Source organism: Gordionus sp. m RMFG-2023, chromosome 2, assembly GCF_954871325.1.
Source record: "Gordionus sp. m RMFG-2023 chromosome 2, tfGorSpeb1-WG-v2, whole genome shotgun sequence".
NCBI lineage: Eukaryota > Metazoa > Nematomorpha > Gordioida > Chordodea > Parachordodidae > Gordionus > Gordionus sp. m RMFG-2023.
The window spans coordinates 52795508-52812552 of NC_088776.1; the positions used below are offsets into that span (position 1 = coordinate 52795508).

General features: G+C 26.5%; 1 protein-coding gene across 2 annotated transcripts; it reads right to left on the reverse strand.

Moving 5' to 3' along the window:
- Positions 1-7494: 7494 nt before the first annotated feature.
- LOC135925174 (uncharacterized) lies at positions 7495-12713 on the reverse strand. Of its 2 annotated transcripts, none has more exons than XM_065460387.1 (3): positions 12581-12713; positions 8868-9090; positions 7495-8666 (listed from the first exon to the last, which is right to left on the reverse strand). In XM_065460387.1, the coding sequence occupies exons 2-3, from the start codon at positions 9079-9081 to the stop codon at positions 8233-8235; spliced, it is 648 nt and encodes a 215-aa protein (XP_065316459.1). In that variant the 5' UTR covers positions 9082-9090; positions 12581-12713; the 3' UTR covers positions 7495-8232. The 2 variants fall into 2 exon arrangements, with proteins under 2 accessions (XP_065316459.1, XP_065316460.1); XM_065460388.1 differs by having other exon boundaries at positions 12577-12660.
- Between the last annotated feature and the right edge of the window lie 4332 nt (positions 12714-17045).

The following is a 17045-nucleotide window of genomic DNA, read 5'->3' on the forward strand; positions in this document are numbered from 1 at the left end:
AAAAAAAGATACTAATACTAATAACTAGTGTTGTTAAAAAGTCGAGTTCACCAGACTCCGACTCAGAGTCTCGAGTCGTTAGTCGAATATGTCGACTAACTCAAACTCAAGTCGTGAACTCGAGTCGTGAACTCAAGTCGACTCGAGTCGTGAACTCAAGTTCTGACCCAGTCGACTAGTCGAATAATGAACTTGAATGTCTGTGAACTCAAGTCGACTCAAGTTGTGAACTCAAGTCGACTCAAGTTGTGAACTCAAGTCGACTCAAGTCGTAAACTTAAGTTCTTAAAATATTCATCCTCTAGTCGACTAGAGTCGACTAGAGGACGAATATTTTATGAACTTGAGTTGACTAGAGGACGAATATTTCAGATATATTATTATTGATATTTGTTGTTATTTACTTTTTACTTTAGATCCAACTTGAGTTGTGAATACAAAATATATAGTTATCGACTAGAGGACGAATAGTTCTCTGAACTTGAGTCGTCAATTTAAGTCGATTAGAGGACGAATATTTCAAATTAATAATATTTATTAAATATTTTTTCTGCTTTTTACATTTTTTACATGACACTTCTAATTTGAATTGTGAAAACTGAAAAGAATTATATAAATGAGTCGACTATATGATGAATATTCCAAATTAGTTATTATGAAAATATTTTTTGTTTTTTATATTTTTTTACTTTAGACTTCCAACTTGAGTCTTGACGTGAATAAGAAGTATATATTTGAAGTTGAGTCGACTAGAGGAAGAAAAGTTCTATGAACATGAGTCGACTAGAGGACGAATATTTTTAATATTATTAATTAAGATATTTTTTGTTTTTACATTTTTTACTTTAGACTTCCAGTTGAGTCGTGAATACATATATAGTTGAGTAGATTAGAGGACGAATAGTTCAAATTAATTGTTATTATTTAAGATTCTATTATTTACATTTTTGTACTTAAAAATTTCAACTTGAGTCGTCAATTTGTGTCGACTAGAGGACGAATATTTTAAATTAATTATTAAGATATTTGATCTGTTATTTACATTTTATTACTTAAGACTTCCAACTTGAATTATGAATACCAATTATTTACTTCATTAACTTATTCCTCATTTTACTTGATCAAATAAATTCATTAACATTTTTTGATTGAATACTCAAAAAAATTCTTATTTACATTTATTTGATTGAATAATATTCTCAAATAATAAAATATTTTGCAGGTATCTGAATATTTTGAAATTATATCTCAACCATATTTTGAATTTTATATAAGACAGACATGTGATAATAATCAAAACTATGAGATGACGGGTGAATCTTCTTTAGCATTCCTCCTCATCTGTATTTACTATATATTAAGTATATTTATAGTCCCTCTTTTAGGTAATTATTTTATTTAGTCATTAATGGTTAATAACTATTAAAATATTTTAATAATATCAAATGTACTTGTCCAAGATACATATATAAAATTAGAAGAAAAAAATAAATATACGTGTTTAAAAAATAGCGATAAAATTAAACAAATCTGGCCAGAAAGTTCGTACTTAATTCTGAACTATGATAGGACATAGCGATACTATGAAATCTAGACATACTGACACATTTAATGAAGGTGTCATGACCGGTCTGTTGTTTTGAATCCTCTTTTTCTAATACCGGAAATTATTTTAAAACTCAAAAAATAGAAGATTTATTATATTTAAATTTATAAATATAAAAAATAAGAAAAAAAATTCTATTATGATTATTTACTAGATTAGATTGAAAATATATTTTATTTTTAAACAAAATATTTTTATCTGGGATGGCATTGTGTGTTTTTATTGATTCAATCGATCCTCATGTGTTGAAGTTGAGTCAATTTTATGACATTTTTTTAAAAAAATTTTAAATATAAAAAAAACAAAAAATGCATGTGTTGTATATATTTTATACAATACCATACATGGTATTGAATCTTTTTAATTAAATATATTTAATCTAATAATTAATTTAATAAAATTCTAAGATATAAAATAAAATTAAAAGTATTTTAAAATACCATATTTTGTATTAATATTTTGTTTTAGATTTATTATTTATATGACTGCAGCATATATTAATTTTAATCTTATTCGAATAAATACTGATATAAAAAAAATAAACAATAATAATTAAATTTTAAATATTTATTTTATTAAAATTCTAACTTAAAAATAAAATTAAAAGTATTTTAAAATTCCATATTTTGTATTGATAGCTTGAAGATTTATTTTTTATATGACTGCGGCGTATATTAATTTCTTATTCGACTCTGTGAATGACTCAGAAAATGTTAGTAACTTTGACAAAAATGAGGACGTGAACGACATTAACCTAATGCCTGATGATATAGACCCTTATTCGGAAGTAAAATTATAAGTTTCACGTCAATCGGCGGAAGATTGCAAAAGATTTTCTTGCCCAGCAATCATCAAGTGTGCCGAGTGAGAGAGCCTTTAGCAAGACAGTGGATTTCTTGACGAAAAAAAGAAATAGGATGTCACCATCCACCTTAAAGCATTGTTTATCCTTGAATAACTGGGATATCGATATATGGCAATAATATTTATATTTTTTTCTTATGTTATACCATATAATATTTTTTTCTTATGTTATATTTATATTATTATATCTTATTTAGAAACAGAAAAATAAAGTAAATTATGTAATTGTTGTTTGATTAGATTAAGATAAGATAATTCTTTACTAAAGAGGTGATTTTTTAAATATTTTAAAAGCTATTAACCATTAATTATAAAATAAAATAATTATCTAAAAGAATGACTAAAGAGGGACTATAAAAATACTAAATATATATTAAATACAGCTAAGGAAGAGTTTTAAAGAAAATTCACCCGTCATCTCGTAATTTTGATTATTATCACACGTATGGTTTTCTTATATAAAATTTAAATAATGGTGAGATATAATCAAAATATTCAGATACCTGCGAAATATTTTTTGAGAATATAGTATTCATTTAAAAAATGTTTATAAGAATTTATTTGATCAAATAAATAGAGGAATAAGATAATGAAGTATATGAATCTTAAATAATAATTAATTTGAAATAAAAAAAAATAATTACCTAAAAGAAGGACTAGAAATACTAAAAATAAATTAAATACAGATGAGGAGGAGTGATAAAGAAGATTCACCCGTCATCTCATAGTTTGATTATTATCACACGTCTGTCTTATATAAAATTCAAAATACGGTTGAGATATAATTTCAAAATATTCAGATACCTGCAAAATATTTTATTATTTCAGATTATTATTCAATCAAAAAATGTTAATAAGAATTTATTTGATAAAATAAAATGAGGAATAAGATAATTATGTAAATAATTGGTATTCACGATTCAAGTTGGAAGTCTTAAGTAATAAAATATAAATAACAGAACAAATATCTTAAATAATAATAATTAATTTGAAATATTCGTCCTCTAGTCAAATTAAATTGACGATTTTAGTTTATTGAAAAATTCGTCCTCTAGTCGACTCAACTATATAATTTGTATTCCTAAATCAAGTTGGATGTCTAAAGTAAAAAAATGTAAATAACAGAACAAATATCTTAAATAATAATTAATTAGAAGTTCATCCTCTAGTCGACTTAAATTGACGACTCAAAAGTTCAAAGAACTATTCGTCCTCTAGTCGACAACTATATATTTTGTATTCACGACACAGGTTGGAAGTCTTAAAATGTAAATAACAGAACAAATAGCTTAAATAATAATATCTATTTTGAAATATTCGTCCTCTAGTCGATCAAGTTCATAGAACTATTGATTAGTCGACACAACTAAATAATTTATATTAACGACTCATGAAAGTCTAAAGTAAAAAATGTAAAAAACAAAAAATATCTTAAATAATAACTAATTTGAAATATTCGTCCTCTAGTCGACTCAAGTTCATAGAACTATTGGTCCTCTAGTCGACACAACTATAAAATTTATAATAACTTAACGAGTCATGAAGGTCTAAAGTAGGAAATGTAAAATACAAAAAATATCTTAATTAATAATACCAAATTTCAAATATTCGTCCTCTAGTCGACTCAAGTAGACGGCTTAAGTTAATAGAAATATTCATCCTCTAGTCGACTCATTTATATAATTCTTTTCAGTTTTCACAATTCAAATCAGAAGTCTAAAGTAAAAAAATGTAAAAAACAGAACAAATATTTTAAATAAATAATGATTAATTTGAAATATTCGTCCTCTAGTAGACTTAAATTGACAACTCAAGTTCAGAGAACTATTCGTCCTCTAGTCGACAACTATATATTTTGTATTCACAACTCAAGTTGGAGGTCTATAAAGTAAAAAGTAAATAAGAACAAATATCTTAAATAATAATAACTAATTTCAAATATTCGTCCTCTAGTCGACTCAAGTTCATAGAACTATTGGTCCTCTAGCCGACACAACTATATAATTTATAATAACTTAACGATAAAGGTCTAAAGTAGGAAATGTAAAATACAAAAAATATCTTAATTAATAATACCAAATTTGAAATATTCGTCCTCTAGTCGATGACTTAAGTTCATAGAAATATTCGTCCTCTAGTCGACTCAACTATATAATTATATTCACGAGTCACGACTCAAGTTGGAAGTCGAAAATAGTAAAATATAAAAACTATTTTAATTAATAATAAATAATAATAGATCTGAAATATTCGTCCTCTAGTCGACGACTTAAGTTCATAAAATATTCGTTCTCTAGTCGACGACTCAAGTTCATAAAATATTCGTCCTCTAGTCGACGACTCAAGTTCATAAAATATTCGTCCTCTAGTCGACGACTCAAGTTCATAAAATATTCGTCCTCTAGTCGACGACTCAAGTTCATAAAATATTCGTCCTCTAGTCGACTTGAGTCGACTTGAGTTCATGACTTGAGTCGACTTGAGTTCATGACTTGAGTCGACTTGAGTTCATGACCTGAGTTTATAACTCAAGTCAGTTTGGGTCGATTTTTTTGACCCAAAACTTGACTCAGTTTTCGACTCAGTCGACTCGACTCAGTCGATTAACAACACTACTAATAACCATACCATGTCTTAAAAAAGAATAATGATGATTAACCATGACAAACTAAATGTGTATACTAAGATTTTTATCCCTCATTTTATTTATTGATAATTTGTATTTTTGTAAAAAAATATCATGCGACTTTTTAATCTCATTTTTATAATAATTCCTAAACAATTTTTGCAAAATGACTTAGCTCTTCCATCATATATTCCTTCTTAGAAACCTTGTTTTATTCTCATCTTAATTCGATTGCATCGTCCTTTTAATTAGCACAAATATATACTAAAAGGCCCGTGTATGATATTAACTTTTTTTAAAATTCATAATTATTATCTTTAAAGGTTAAATTAACTGAGTTCTAATGTCGCCTGTTTTTTTAGTTTAGCCGGATCCAAGTATAATCTATGATGATTTATGTTTAAATAATATTCTTTAAAACTGGTTGGATTTGCTTTTAAATCTTCAAATTTTTCGCTTAATTTAATATAATAATAAGAGCACATGACTTGGGCATCACATGTAAGGTGAAGCTTATCAATTATAATTTATTAAGCCCTTATTGCTTGCATCTTACCTACTTGAATAAATTTATTATGTACTTTCTTTCAATTGTCAGGTCGCCAAAATAGAGAGATATAACGATAATTGCTGTCATTTTTGTAAACTGCTTATGATGAGGCTTAGTAATATTTAAAATATAATAATAATGATTGATCAGCTTTATCAACCAAAAATATTTTCCTTAATAAGCGGATGAAAATTTTCCTCATCTTCGCAAAATATACGTGAAATTGTCAAAATGACTTGGGGAACAAATTTCTAAAACTTATGCCGTTATTTAATGCTTAATTTGTGCCTAATTGATTCTCAACTCGGATACTGGTAAAATCTATAGCGAGTAGGCAAAATAAAAAATATATAACAATCAATATTTTTTCAAAATACTAATAGTACACTTTCAGAATAAAATGTAACCTGATCAAAAGCATGCAATAGATAATGAATGGCTTAAAGCTCTTCCGGTAAAATTTATGGTGAAAAAACTTCTGTTATTAAAGGGCTCGAATATACATAACAAATTTATGCTTGCCTGGAGGTTTTTCTCGTAAGATTTGAACATAATTAACGAAGTCTAGGAAAAAAACTCCCAATGCTGCTTTTCAGCAAAATCCTGACTACGACTATGCATACCCTATTTAGTTGAATAATAAAAACATGGTGAGACTATTTATTCACGAATTGGCAATTCTTGTAAACATCAAACTTCTGCTGGGCACCAACAGAACATCAGTTGAGATGATTAGTCATGATTAACTTCGTTTAAAATTATAATATAGATATACCTGAACATTCGAACAACCCATTTCTTTAGTAATTATAGTTGTCCGAAATTATTAAACCAACAATTTATTAAATATGTTAATGAAACCTGCTAAATTTACTAGTAATTTATTACAATTTTTAGGCCCGACCCGGATTTTTAAAACCTAATCAACCGAGTCGGATTACAAACAAGTACTAGAAACTGGCTCAGTCGAACTCGAATAGACAATTTCTCGATTTTTATTTTAAAATTTATTTGTGGCTAGCCATTTTCTTACAACCCAGTCCAGGTCTTATATTCTCCGTGTTTTTTTTTAAAATTTGATTGGTCCTTCAAAATAATGTTGATTTAAATTAAATTTAATTTTTTTAAAATTATATTGTGTAGTGTTTGGTTTTTTTTTCAATTCTGTTTTTATTTTAATGCTATGTCTTGATTTTTATTGCTATTACTCTCCAGTCTTAAATGAAGGAAGAAAGAAAAAAAACTGTTGAAATAAAATACAAATCCTTCTCTTAATCTTAAACTAATCAGCTGAGGTTAATTGTGCTTGGCAATGAGTGTTATACAATGACATATAATAATACCTAGACTGTCATTCATTAAAAGTGTACATCAATACAAATCAGCTAGAGACGCCATCTTGGTTACTGTAATAAATATTAAAATTTTAAACGAGAGCCTAATTTTATATTATATCTGATGCAAACTTTATTAAAGAATTGCCTGATCATCGAGATAATAAGAAAGTAAGTTATCAATTTAATATTAGTTTTTAACATGAAAATAATTATTATAAAGGTTACCAAAATGGCGGGTCCAGCTGATTTGCTTTTAACGACGCTTAAAAATGCATTTTAATGAATGAATCGTCAGTCTAGGTATTATTATATGTCATTGGTGTTATATTATTTTCATTTAGCTAAAATTGACTTTTACAAAGGTATTTTTATAAACCCTTCTAATAATAAAATATTTATAATTTTAGAAATTTATTAAAGTACTGGAACAGGGAAACAACATTTTATTATATATGTATAATAATATTTTATTTGAAAAATCTTAATTTTGAGCTTCGGGAATTTACAGTGATATGGGATAGTAAAAATGTGATGGAATAATTTATTTTGAAAGAGATAGGATTTAATTATTATCAATACAAATCAATCAAATTATGAAATTGAATTAAATTCATTGATTTGTGAACATTTTAAAAAAAATAATGTGTTTTTAATTTTACAATATTTTTTGATCTCTTATTATAATATACTAATATAATATTAGTGCCCATTTCATCAAAAAGATAAATAAGGCTGTGTCCAAAATATCAAAAAATCTAATTCACGAACTTTTGAAACTTTAAATGAAAATTAATAAATAAGGTATTTCAAATGTAAAAATATAAACATAATTTTAGGAAATTTCTAAAATAATACGACTTCATTAAAATTTGCGAAAGTTTTTAAAACTTCGAATTTCTTAATAAAAAAAGGATTTTGGACCTAGCCTAACAAGAAAAGAGAACGAAAAAAATTTACTATCTAGGACTTTAGCTTATAGGGGGATTCCCCACTTGCGCTCTTTAAAATTCTATGAAAATTAATAAACAAATATATTACCCGTTGTAAAAAAAAATATGAGATAGAAAAAATTTAAGATATAACAAAATAATAAGGTGATTTGTGGGAAATGAAGGAAATGTATAATACAAAAAAATTTAAAAATAAAAATTAATGAGTGCGAATAAAAGGAGAAAACACGAAGAAAAAAAAGGGGGTGTGAGAATGTTGTTTCCCTTTATTTATTTTTATTCTAATATAGTGAATTCTTCTATGTACACAATTTCAGCATGATCAAGATAGCTATGAGAGTTTTGAAAGATCCATTCGTCAGTAGATTAGCACTAGCTCCATTACGCTTAGTCGCGGCTGTGGTAGAGGAAGGGTTAGAAGGAGCGATAGGGCTTACGTAAATCAAGGTTATATTCGCGTTACAACCGTCTCCCTTGCAATAACATATTGTGGACATGAAATTGGCTATCGTGCTATGCTTCTCGCATAATATGGTATTTCCCGTCATTTGAACAGGATAGAGAGGTGTAATTAAAGTATTAGGGATGATAGTAGTTGACCAATTGTTGGTTGTAATGTTATGAACCAACAAAGCTATACCTGAAGAATTATTAGATGCAAGCGGGTTGGAAGGCCATGTCCAATTATCCGCACATTCCCTAATGTAACGGACTTCGCTTATGTTGACACCTCCTTTTTAACATATTAAAATGTCAATTTATCGATCGTATTAATGAATTGTAATATATCGAAAAGTTGTTAATACTTATATAAATATATACATAATATTGTTATTTGGTGTGAAACTCTCCTTCCGGATTAAAAATACCAAAATGGAGCTTCAAGTATCTAGTAATTTTTTCATAAATGAAAAGAATATTTATTTTGAAAAACCTTTCAAATATATGAATTGAGTAGTTTTCATACAATACAAGACACCAGTAGCGCATTCCTTCATAAATTGAGCATCCATTGCGGTCGTTCTATTAGGCATGTGAGATTCATCGCATTCTGGTTGGTTGCGCGAGTTACAAACGTAGCATTTAAGAGCGCCAATGTTTGGGAAGGTATTAAGAAGGCATATCACAATCAGGAAATCGAGAAACATTTTTTTTTCCTAAAAAGTTATTATTTTTTTCTGCTAATTATTTGTACAAAATAAATTTTTCCGAGATAAATCTACAAAATTATAATCCAAAATTTTAGGCTTTTACCTATAACAGACTCCAAAAAATTTATTAAATATAGTCAAAAATTTTTGATTTTTTTTTGAGAATAATCAAGATTTTTGAACAAAGTTTACCTTAAAGTTTCAAATCTTTTGAGAGCAAATATTTGTTGATTTTTACGCCCAAAATAAATTCTTAAAATTTGATCTTCTTTAAAAAAAAATTTTTATATTATCTTCAAAGATTTTTTGATCCAAATTTTATTTCAAACAATATCTTTGGAGATAGATGCAATATGAGATATCAGAGGAAAAGAACGGATAACCAATTGAAATAGGAGCAATTTTGAATCAATAGATGATACAACAAATTTTATGATCATGGAGTTTCATGATTTAGCTAAGCGATCGATTTAGATTGATTAAAAGTGATTCGTTCATTTCCCCTCTCCTTGGTTCATAAACTGCTAGTACAATATATCTCGTATTTAGTTCGGAATCTCGCAAATTTCAACCAGGAGTTATTTTTAAAAGATATAATTAGACCGGAAATGTATACCAGAGTAAAGTTCTTATTATGAATTTCCGACAATTTTTACATTAACCTTAGAACTGTTTATTACTTTTTTTTAATATTGATTATACACCAAATATTATTGTCGAAAATTGTCTAAAAAAATGCATAGGTACCTTTCTGCATATCGTGGTATGCTCATTGCAGGCTCCTAACTAAGGAGGCGCGAAGGTGGGATAGTAAAATATCATTTTAAGCTAATAAAAATCCCCTTACACCCCTTCCCTACCTCTTAAATGTCTACAAATATATCACTATAAAGAAGAATTTGATAGAAAAATTAGTAAAAGTTAATAATCTTTTTAAAATAACGACTATGATTCCAAACTTTTTATATTAAAAAAGCATTTTTTAATATAAAAAAAAATTAATAAGTGGAAACCCAATATTTTATAAAGATATCTACAATAAGTGGGTCTAAAGACCTCCAATAAAAATGACAGAAATTCTCATTTAATATTCCCCCTCCCCTTACACATATGAAAATCTTGGATACATATAAGGCTCACTGCATGACCTCTTAAGTACCTTTTTTTTAAAAAAAAACATGTTCAGGAAGGACAAAAATATTTTCTAATAAATCCCATTTTAATTTTAAAAAAAAGGATTGTGTCCCAAAAACATCAAAAAAATTAAATTTCACAAACTTTATAAAAACTTTCAAAATAAGATATTTTAAAATATATAAAAATTAAAAACATGTCCAAAACATTTTTTTTAAATATAAAATTCAAAAACATACGATTGCGATTGAAATTATAAAATTAGGTTTAAAAACTTTGAATTTTTCAAAAAAAAATTGTTTTCATAGCTTAATTGCAATAAAAAACATTAAAGTTTTATATAATCTTATGGGTGCCTCATAATATTTTTTGATAAAATAATTAAAATATTGACATTTTTGGAGACGACCCTATGGTTTGTAGATCTCTGATATATTACCATATTTAAATTTGTTCTTCCTATAAAATTAATATATCAAATTTCCAAAAATTGGAGATAGAATAATCTTATATTATTACGCAATGTACCACTTATTACGCGCGATGATTTTACTTGTTACATTATTTATTTTTTAATCGTTCAAGTTCAACTATAATTAGCGTTTTCTTTAATCATTTTCAAATCAAGCATTAAAATATAAGTAAACAAACAATACATGTTTTTTAATGATATTTGGTCATTTTAAAAGCATCAATGCCAAAGTTAATTTGGCATCTTCCTTCACTTTTACATTTTGAATGTCAATACATACATATTATAATAAATCAAATTATGTTTATTTTGATATCTTAAGCGAAATATTAATGGCGAAAATTATCTAATTATAATGACATATTTTTGTTATTTTTAAGAAATAATTATTTTTTTCTTATTGATAGATAATTTCGAAGGTATAATAAAATTTAAATGTTTTGAAAATAAAATAATAATTTACTATGTGTATCAATTTGAAGATGTGGTTAAAAAATAATAATGTTATCTAGTGTTACAAATAAATCTCTAACTTTTCAATTTGTTGAAGTAATGTTAGGGACTAAAGGGAAAAATGTTAAAGAACGAAATGCGAAGAAAGGATTGAAAGGGAGGAAATTGAAAAAAAAACGGGAAGAATAAAAGGGTAAGAAGGGTAGAAATCTTGCGGGAGGTGGGAAGAAAGAAAAGGAATGTTAGAACAGAAGATAATCGCTATGAATGTATTTTGTATAAATCAAAATTTGAAAATTTACTCCTCTAAATTTTAAGTTATTGCTAAAAAATCTTATTGAAAAGAGATATTCTCTCTCCATCCACTAGAAATTCCTAAATAGGGCATTGAAATTGGAGCATCTTTCTCTCAAGCTGAGGTAGGGCAGAGCCCCACCAATTATGCCTTAGATCATATACCTTATAATTTTCATAAACCAAAAAAGTTATGCTTTACGGGGGAAAAAAAATCAGAATAATTTAATCTCGAAATTTTTTTTCTTTCTCAACCATACATTACTGGCATATTAACGAATTCATCTACTTTGATATTTGTTGAAAAAAATATTTATCTTATACGAAAAAATGAATTAGATACCCCATCTGTAAAATCCATTTTAATATGAGAAGATGCAATTATATTGACATTAATAAGTAACAAAAATAGAATAATTCTTATTGGAAATGAACCATGGAATATTTTTTTATTATTTTATCAAATAGAACTCGGAAAATTGTTTTCTTTTCATTTTTTAATTTGGCCAACAAAATTTTTTTTCTCCTCGCTTTATTAAAATATTAATAACACAATTCTGAACTTTAATCATCAAAATAATAATAGGGTGCATCATGTAGATATCCGTAAAAATAGGCCCCGGCCCAGGTACGACCTAATATATTTAAAAAAAAAATTTGGGCCTGGTAGTGCCCGGTAGGGTCTTTGAATTTTCTTTAAATATATCTATATTTATCAATTTTTATGTGGAATCTTTTATATAATACAAAAATATCTTATTTGGTATAATAATTTGTAAAAAATTTAATTATAATTTAATAAAAATTAATTTCTTCGGGTCGGGCCGGACAGGCAAATTTTTTCCTAAAAATTCGAGTCGGGCTTAAAAGATCAGGCCCTATGCAGACCACTAATATCATGTGCTAAAAATATTTATTTAGGAGAGGGGTTGGGGGGTGTCCAAATTGAATCTAAGGCATGTTGAGCCACACTTTTGCCACTAATACATGTGGCATATCAGTCCGATTTTAAAAAAAAATTGGGCTAAATATTAAATCTTTGAAGACTGAAAAGCGGACCGGAGTGGAATATTGATCTTCCATTAAACTCATACAATATATATAATATAAATGGAAAGTGTTTTTTTTTTCATTCTTACTTACAAAAAAATAAAATAGAAAAATTTCCTTTTCCCAAAAACGAATGATTTCAAAATTTTTTACTGTGAATTATTTCCTTCTATATGATTTTAAACAAAAAATTATTGGAGCTTTGATAATGAATTCTAATAAAATAATTTACTAAATTATATAAACAAATTTTTCCGATGAAAGTTGGTCCCCTTGATTTTGAATTTTTTGCAAATAAAAAAAATTTAAATTAAGAAAAGTTTAATTATGTAAAAAAAAAAAATTAAATTATTAAATAAATAAACAAATTATAAAAATAGAAAAGAAAATTTGATCAATAAAATAACAAAAATAAACAAAAAAAAGGAGTGAAAAATATCAAAATAAATATTTATTATTTTTTTTGATTTTAGCTGGACAAAATAAAATGTTGGACATTTAAAATCGATTTTTTTAAAAAAATAAAATAAATAAATAACCTATAGACTTTTTTGAGATTATGTATTTTTTTTTTCTTAATTTGTAAAGTGCTATGAAAAATTGGTAAAGTATAAAATCAAATCAAATTAAAAATTACGTAAACCTGTATTTGACAAACTTTTATTTTTCAAGGACCATTTATGAGCCATTCAAATTATTACATGACCTTTAAAAAAAATATTCAAATTTATTGTTGTTGCTACAGTTTTAGAATAGTTTTTGAAAATCAAAGTTGACATGTTTATGATCGCTCAAGTTTTGATAGCCAAACCCCCCCCCCCTCCCCTACTCCTCATGACATAAAAATAAAGTGCATTTTTTGTAGCTGTGATGAGTCGAATAAATGTCAAATAAATTGTTATTTTGTTTGTGATTTTATTTTTTTGTTCCAAAAAAAAATGAATGATTTTGAATATTTTGAAAGCCTAGAAGGGGGAAGATAGTGGAAAACTTTTTAAATTTAATTAGAAAATCAAATAACGGGATATCATATTATTATTTTATCGTTTGAAAAATGGAAACGTATACCGCGAAAAGTTTTTTTTACTCCTCAGGAAATGATGATATGAGTAAGCGATTCGAGTATCTTAATGAATGTATGCATAATTTGTTTTAAAATAAAATTGAAAGTTTAGTGTAATATCTTCATAAGGTAGGTATTCCAAATATGCTGAAAAACATTTCCGGTAAAATCCGATTATAAAATTTTAAAAAAAACGCGCTCAAAAAATAATTTAAAGTTGATAAAATAACACATTGCTGGTGTAACATATTCGTATTCAATGCATTATCTAACGTGAACCGAGGTGTGAGTGTGAAATGAATGAAGCTAGTTTATAATGTTTTTTTTTTTAAATATTAAAATAATTTGTGAAAAATATTTTAAATTTAAAACAATCGAAATACAAAAAAAAATGCAAATAATAAATGTTTTTAGGAACAAAAAAATTCATTAAAACAATTAACAAAGGAGTTTTCTTCGTATAATTGTAAGTATTACTCTTTTTTTTTGAAAAGTGATAGCGTTAGGTTACTACTCTTCAAACTAAGAAAGTTTTTTTTTCTTCCTGTTATGTGTGGTAGTTTAGCTGATATTGAATTAAGATTTTAGCCAAAATAATACCTCAACAAAGTCTAGAAATTGTGTTAATAGATGCCAAAACCTTTCTGCCCATCCTTGAGCTAAAAATCTCAAGGTGTGCGTAAATATTTTTTAAACTAAAATATTGGGTCTAGCCGTATCTTTAAAAAATCAAGCCGTTTAACTAACACAAGTAGTATGGGTAAATTACAACATTTTTTTATCATTAATGGTGGGATTCTGATCTTAAAAATTTAATGCACCTCAAGTTGGCAGAAATGAGAAAGAGAAAAATATTTATTGGGATAGACTGTTAGAAATAGAAATTCTGGCGTTAGAGTGAGCAATCCAAAACTTACACGATATCGATTTAGTTCCTCCATTTTTTTAATGCGCATTTGAAACATCAAAAGCGAATCGCCTTTTGGTGAATTATTAGTTAATGGTAAGTGTGTAGTGGCTCCAATGATTACAGATCTGGATTTTAGACGCAGCCAAAGCTATCACAATTCGAAGTTAGTCACCGGTTTAAGGACAAATTTATTTCTGCAACCGACCTTAGGAGAACGATATATTAGAAAAAGGAAATAGGGCCAGAAGGTTAGAGATATTTCTATTATTAAAAATTTGTTTTTTTAAAATATGGTGTTTTGCAAATAGGCACTTTTAAGCCCCACTCTCACCCACCCCAAGCCGTTGGGAGTCATTATCGAAAAAATTCTCAATTTCATTGACGACCTTGTGTCGGAATTTTCCCTTCCTTCCTATCTATTATAGTATTAGTGTCATGAGGCGTTTTTATTATTATACAGATAATTTGTCATATTGGGAACTAGAGCATAATTATCATTGCAAAAAGTCTGAATTTGAAACTATTATTCACATATTATTTTTATATTATATATAGGAATGATAAATTTAACTATAATCAAGGCTATACAGTTTTGTCGCTAACATTTTCAACAGTTGAGGGAAGAGGTTACTCTTTTTTGCAAAAAAAAAGGAAGAGAGATTCCACAAAATTTTTAAGGATCATGATGCCCCTGCCCACCTTAACCAATCCATTTAGATGTAATCGATGCATCCTTTAATAATATTACCTTGACTCTGGAAAATTTTCTTTTTTTTTTAAATGAGGTTATTTAATAAAGAAAAAAAAATAAGAGAAATTTTAAGTGTTTCACATTGGAAATAAATTTTTAATATAAAGTTTGAATAAAATAAAATATTAATTAATTTTTTTTTCATATTTTATATAAATTTTAAAAGAACGCTTAAAAATGTTATTCGTTTAAAAAAAGTGAACCAATAGCGATACTTTATTTGAAAGTAACGACACATTATTTGTCCTAAAAATTCGGTTGCCGTTACTTTTATACAACCATACCTTACTTTATAATAGCACAATCAATGTCCTAAATTACACAGAATAATTATTTTTTGTTAAAAAGAAACGAAAATATATTTTGTTGAATAAAATCAAATATTTATATGGGGTTCGCCAAATGAGTCATTATATAGCAATTTGATTTTGAATATAATACTATTAAACCCAAATCACCATTGCACCCGATTCGCTATATATCATGACGCGAAGTACCTAAATACCTAGTGCACCAGGAAAAAACCTTTCTTCTTCCTGAATTCGAACCTAGGTTGAAATCTAAAGTGATATCTCAATCAACAACTATAACGACGTAATTAAAGACGCTATTCGCGAACAACCATTTTCTTTTGGTAAATACAAAGATAATTTACGACGTTATCTAATATTTCAATAAAAACATCAAAAAAATTGACAATGTTCTGCGTTATTCATTATTTACCCACAGAGGATTACCTTTTTTTTAAGAAACAAAATAATATTTATGTTATTATTTTTTTAATGCCTCTTTAACTGGTTTTCATAAGTCTTTAAATATTCTTAGGAACTTTTATATAATTTTACCCCTCTCTCTCTCCTATATCTTTATTAATTTCGTTTTTTTTTAAAAAAGATATAAATTTATCTAAACTGTTTAAAGCATCATCAATATTTGGCCAAAAAAAAGTCGATAATTTTATTTTGTAAGTTTATATTATATATAACAATTTCACGACCGATATTAACAGTAGAGTGATATGTAACAGTGTCGACATAACTTGTTTTGACATTTAATCAATAGTTACTTTTTGATATTTTCGGGTTAAAATTTAACAATTGTATTAATTTTTCATATAAGTTTGGATATAAAAAAAAATTTGATCTGACTTCTTTTTTAAATTACTCATATCATATTGGCTTGACTAAAACAGTTGTTATTTATAAGTTTTTTCGACATTGTTATATAAAGCATCAAAATGGGAAAATATTCCTTGCACTCTAAAACCCCACTCATGGTTGTAAATGCCATCGCTGGCGAATGATAAAATGATTGATATTTACTTTGATGAAAAGTGAGTATCACTTAGCCTGCATTTGACATATAGATCAACATTTTATTTATTAAATCAGGCCCTTTCTTTCCTAGCGAGTATATGAAGAGAATATATATCACCATTTTATAACAGTCACCAAAAAAAAAGCAGGGTTCGCTATTTTGCAGATAAATTATTTATCTTTCTTGAGTTACTTTCCTCTTTTAATTTGTAATTTTTTTCTTATATTGTTATTGTGTTTAAAAAATTCTACTTTATATATTATGTTATGAATAAATCATATTATTATAATTTGTGAGACATTTTACTCATAATAAATAATATAATGTTACATTAACATACATAATAGCGAAGCAAGTATATAATTATATTATGGATTTTATTTCCATAATTATAAATATGTAAATTTAGCATTTGCACATTATAGTTATGCATAATTTAAATAATCTATATAATATTATATAGAATTATAAATAATATTTTCAAAGTTTTCTTTAAAAAAAAATGTGTGTAAATAAA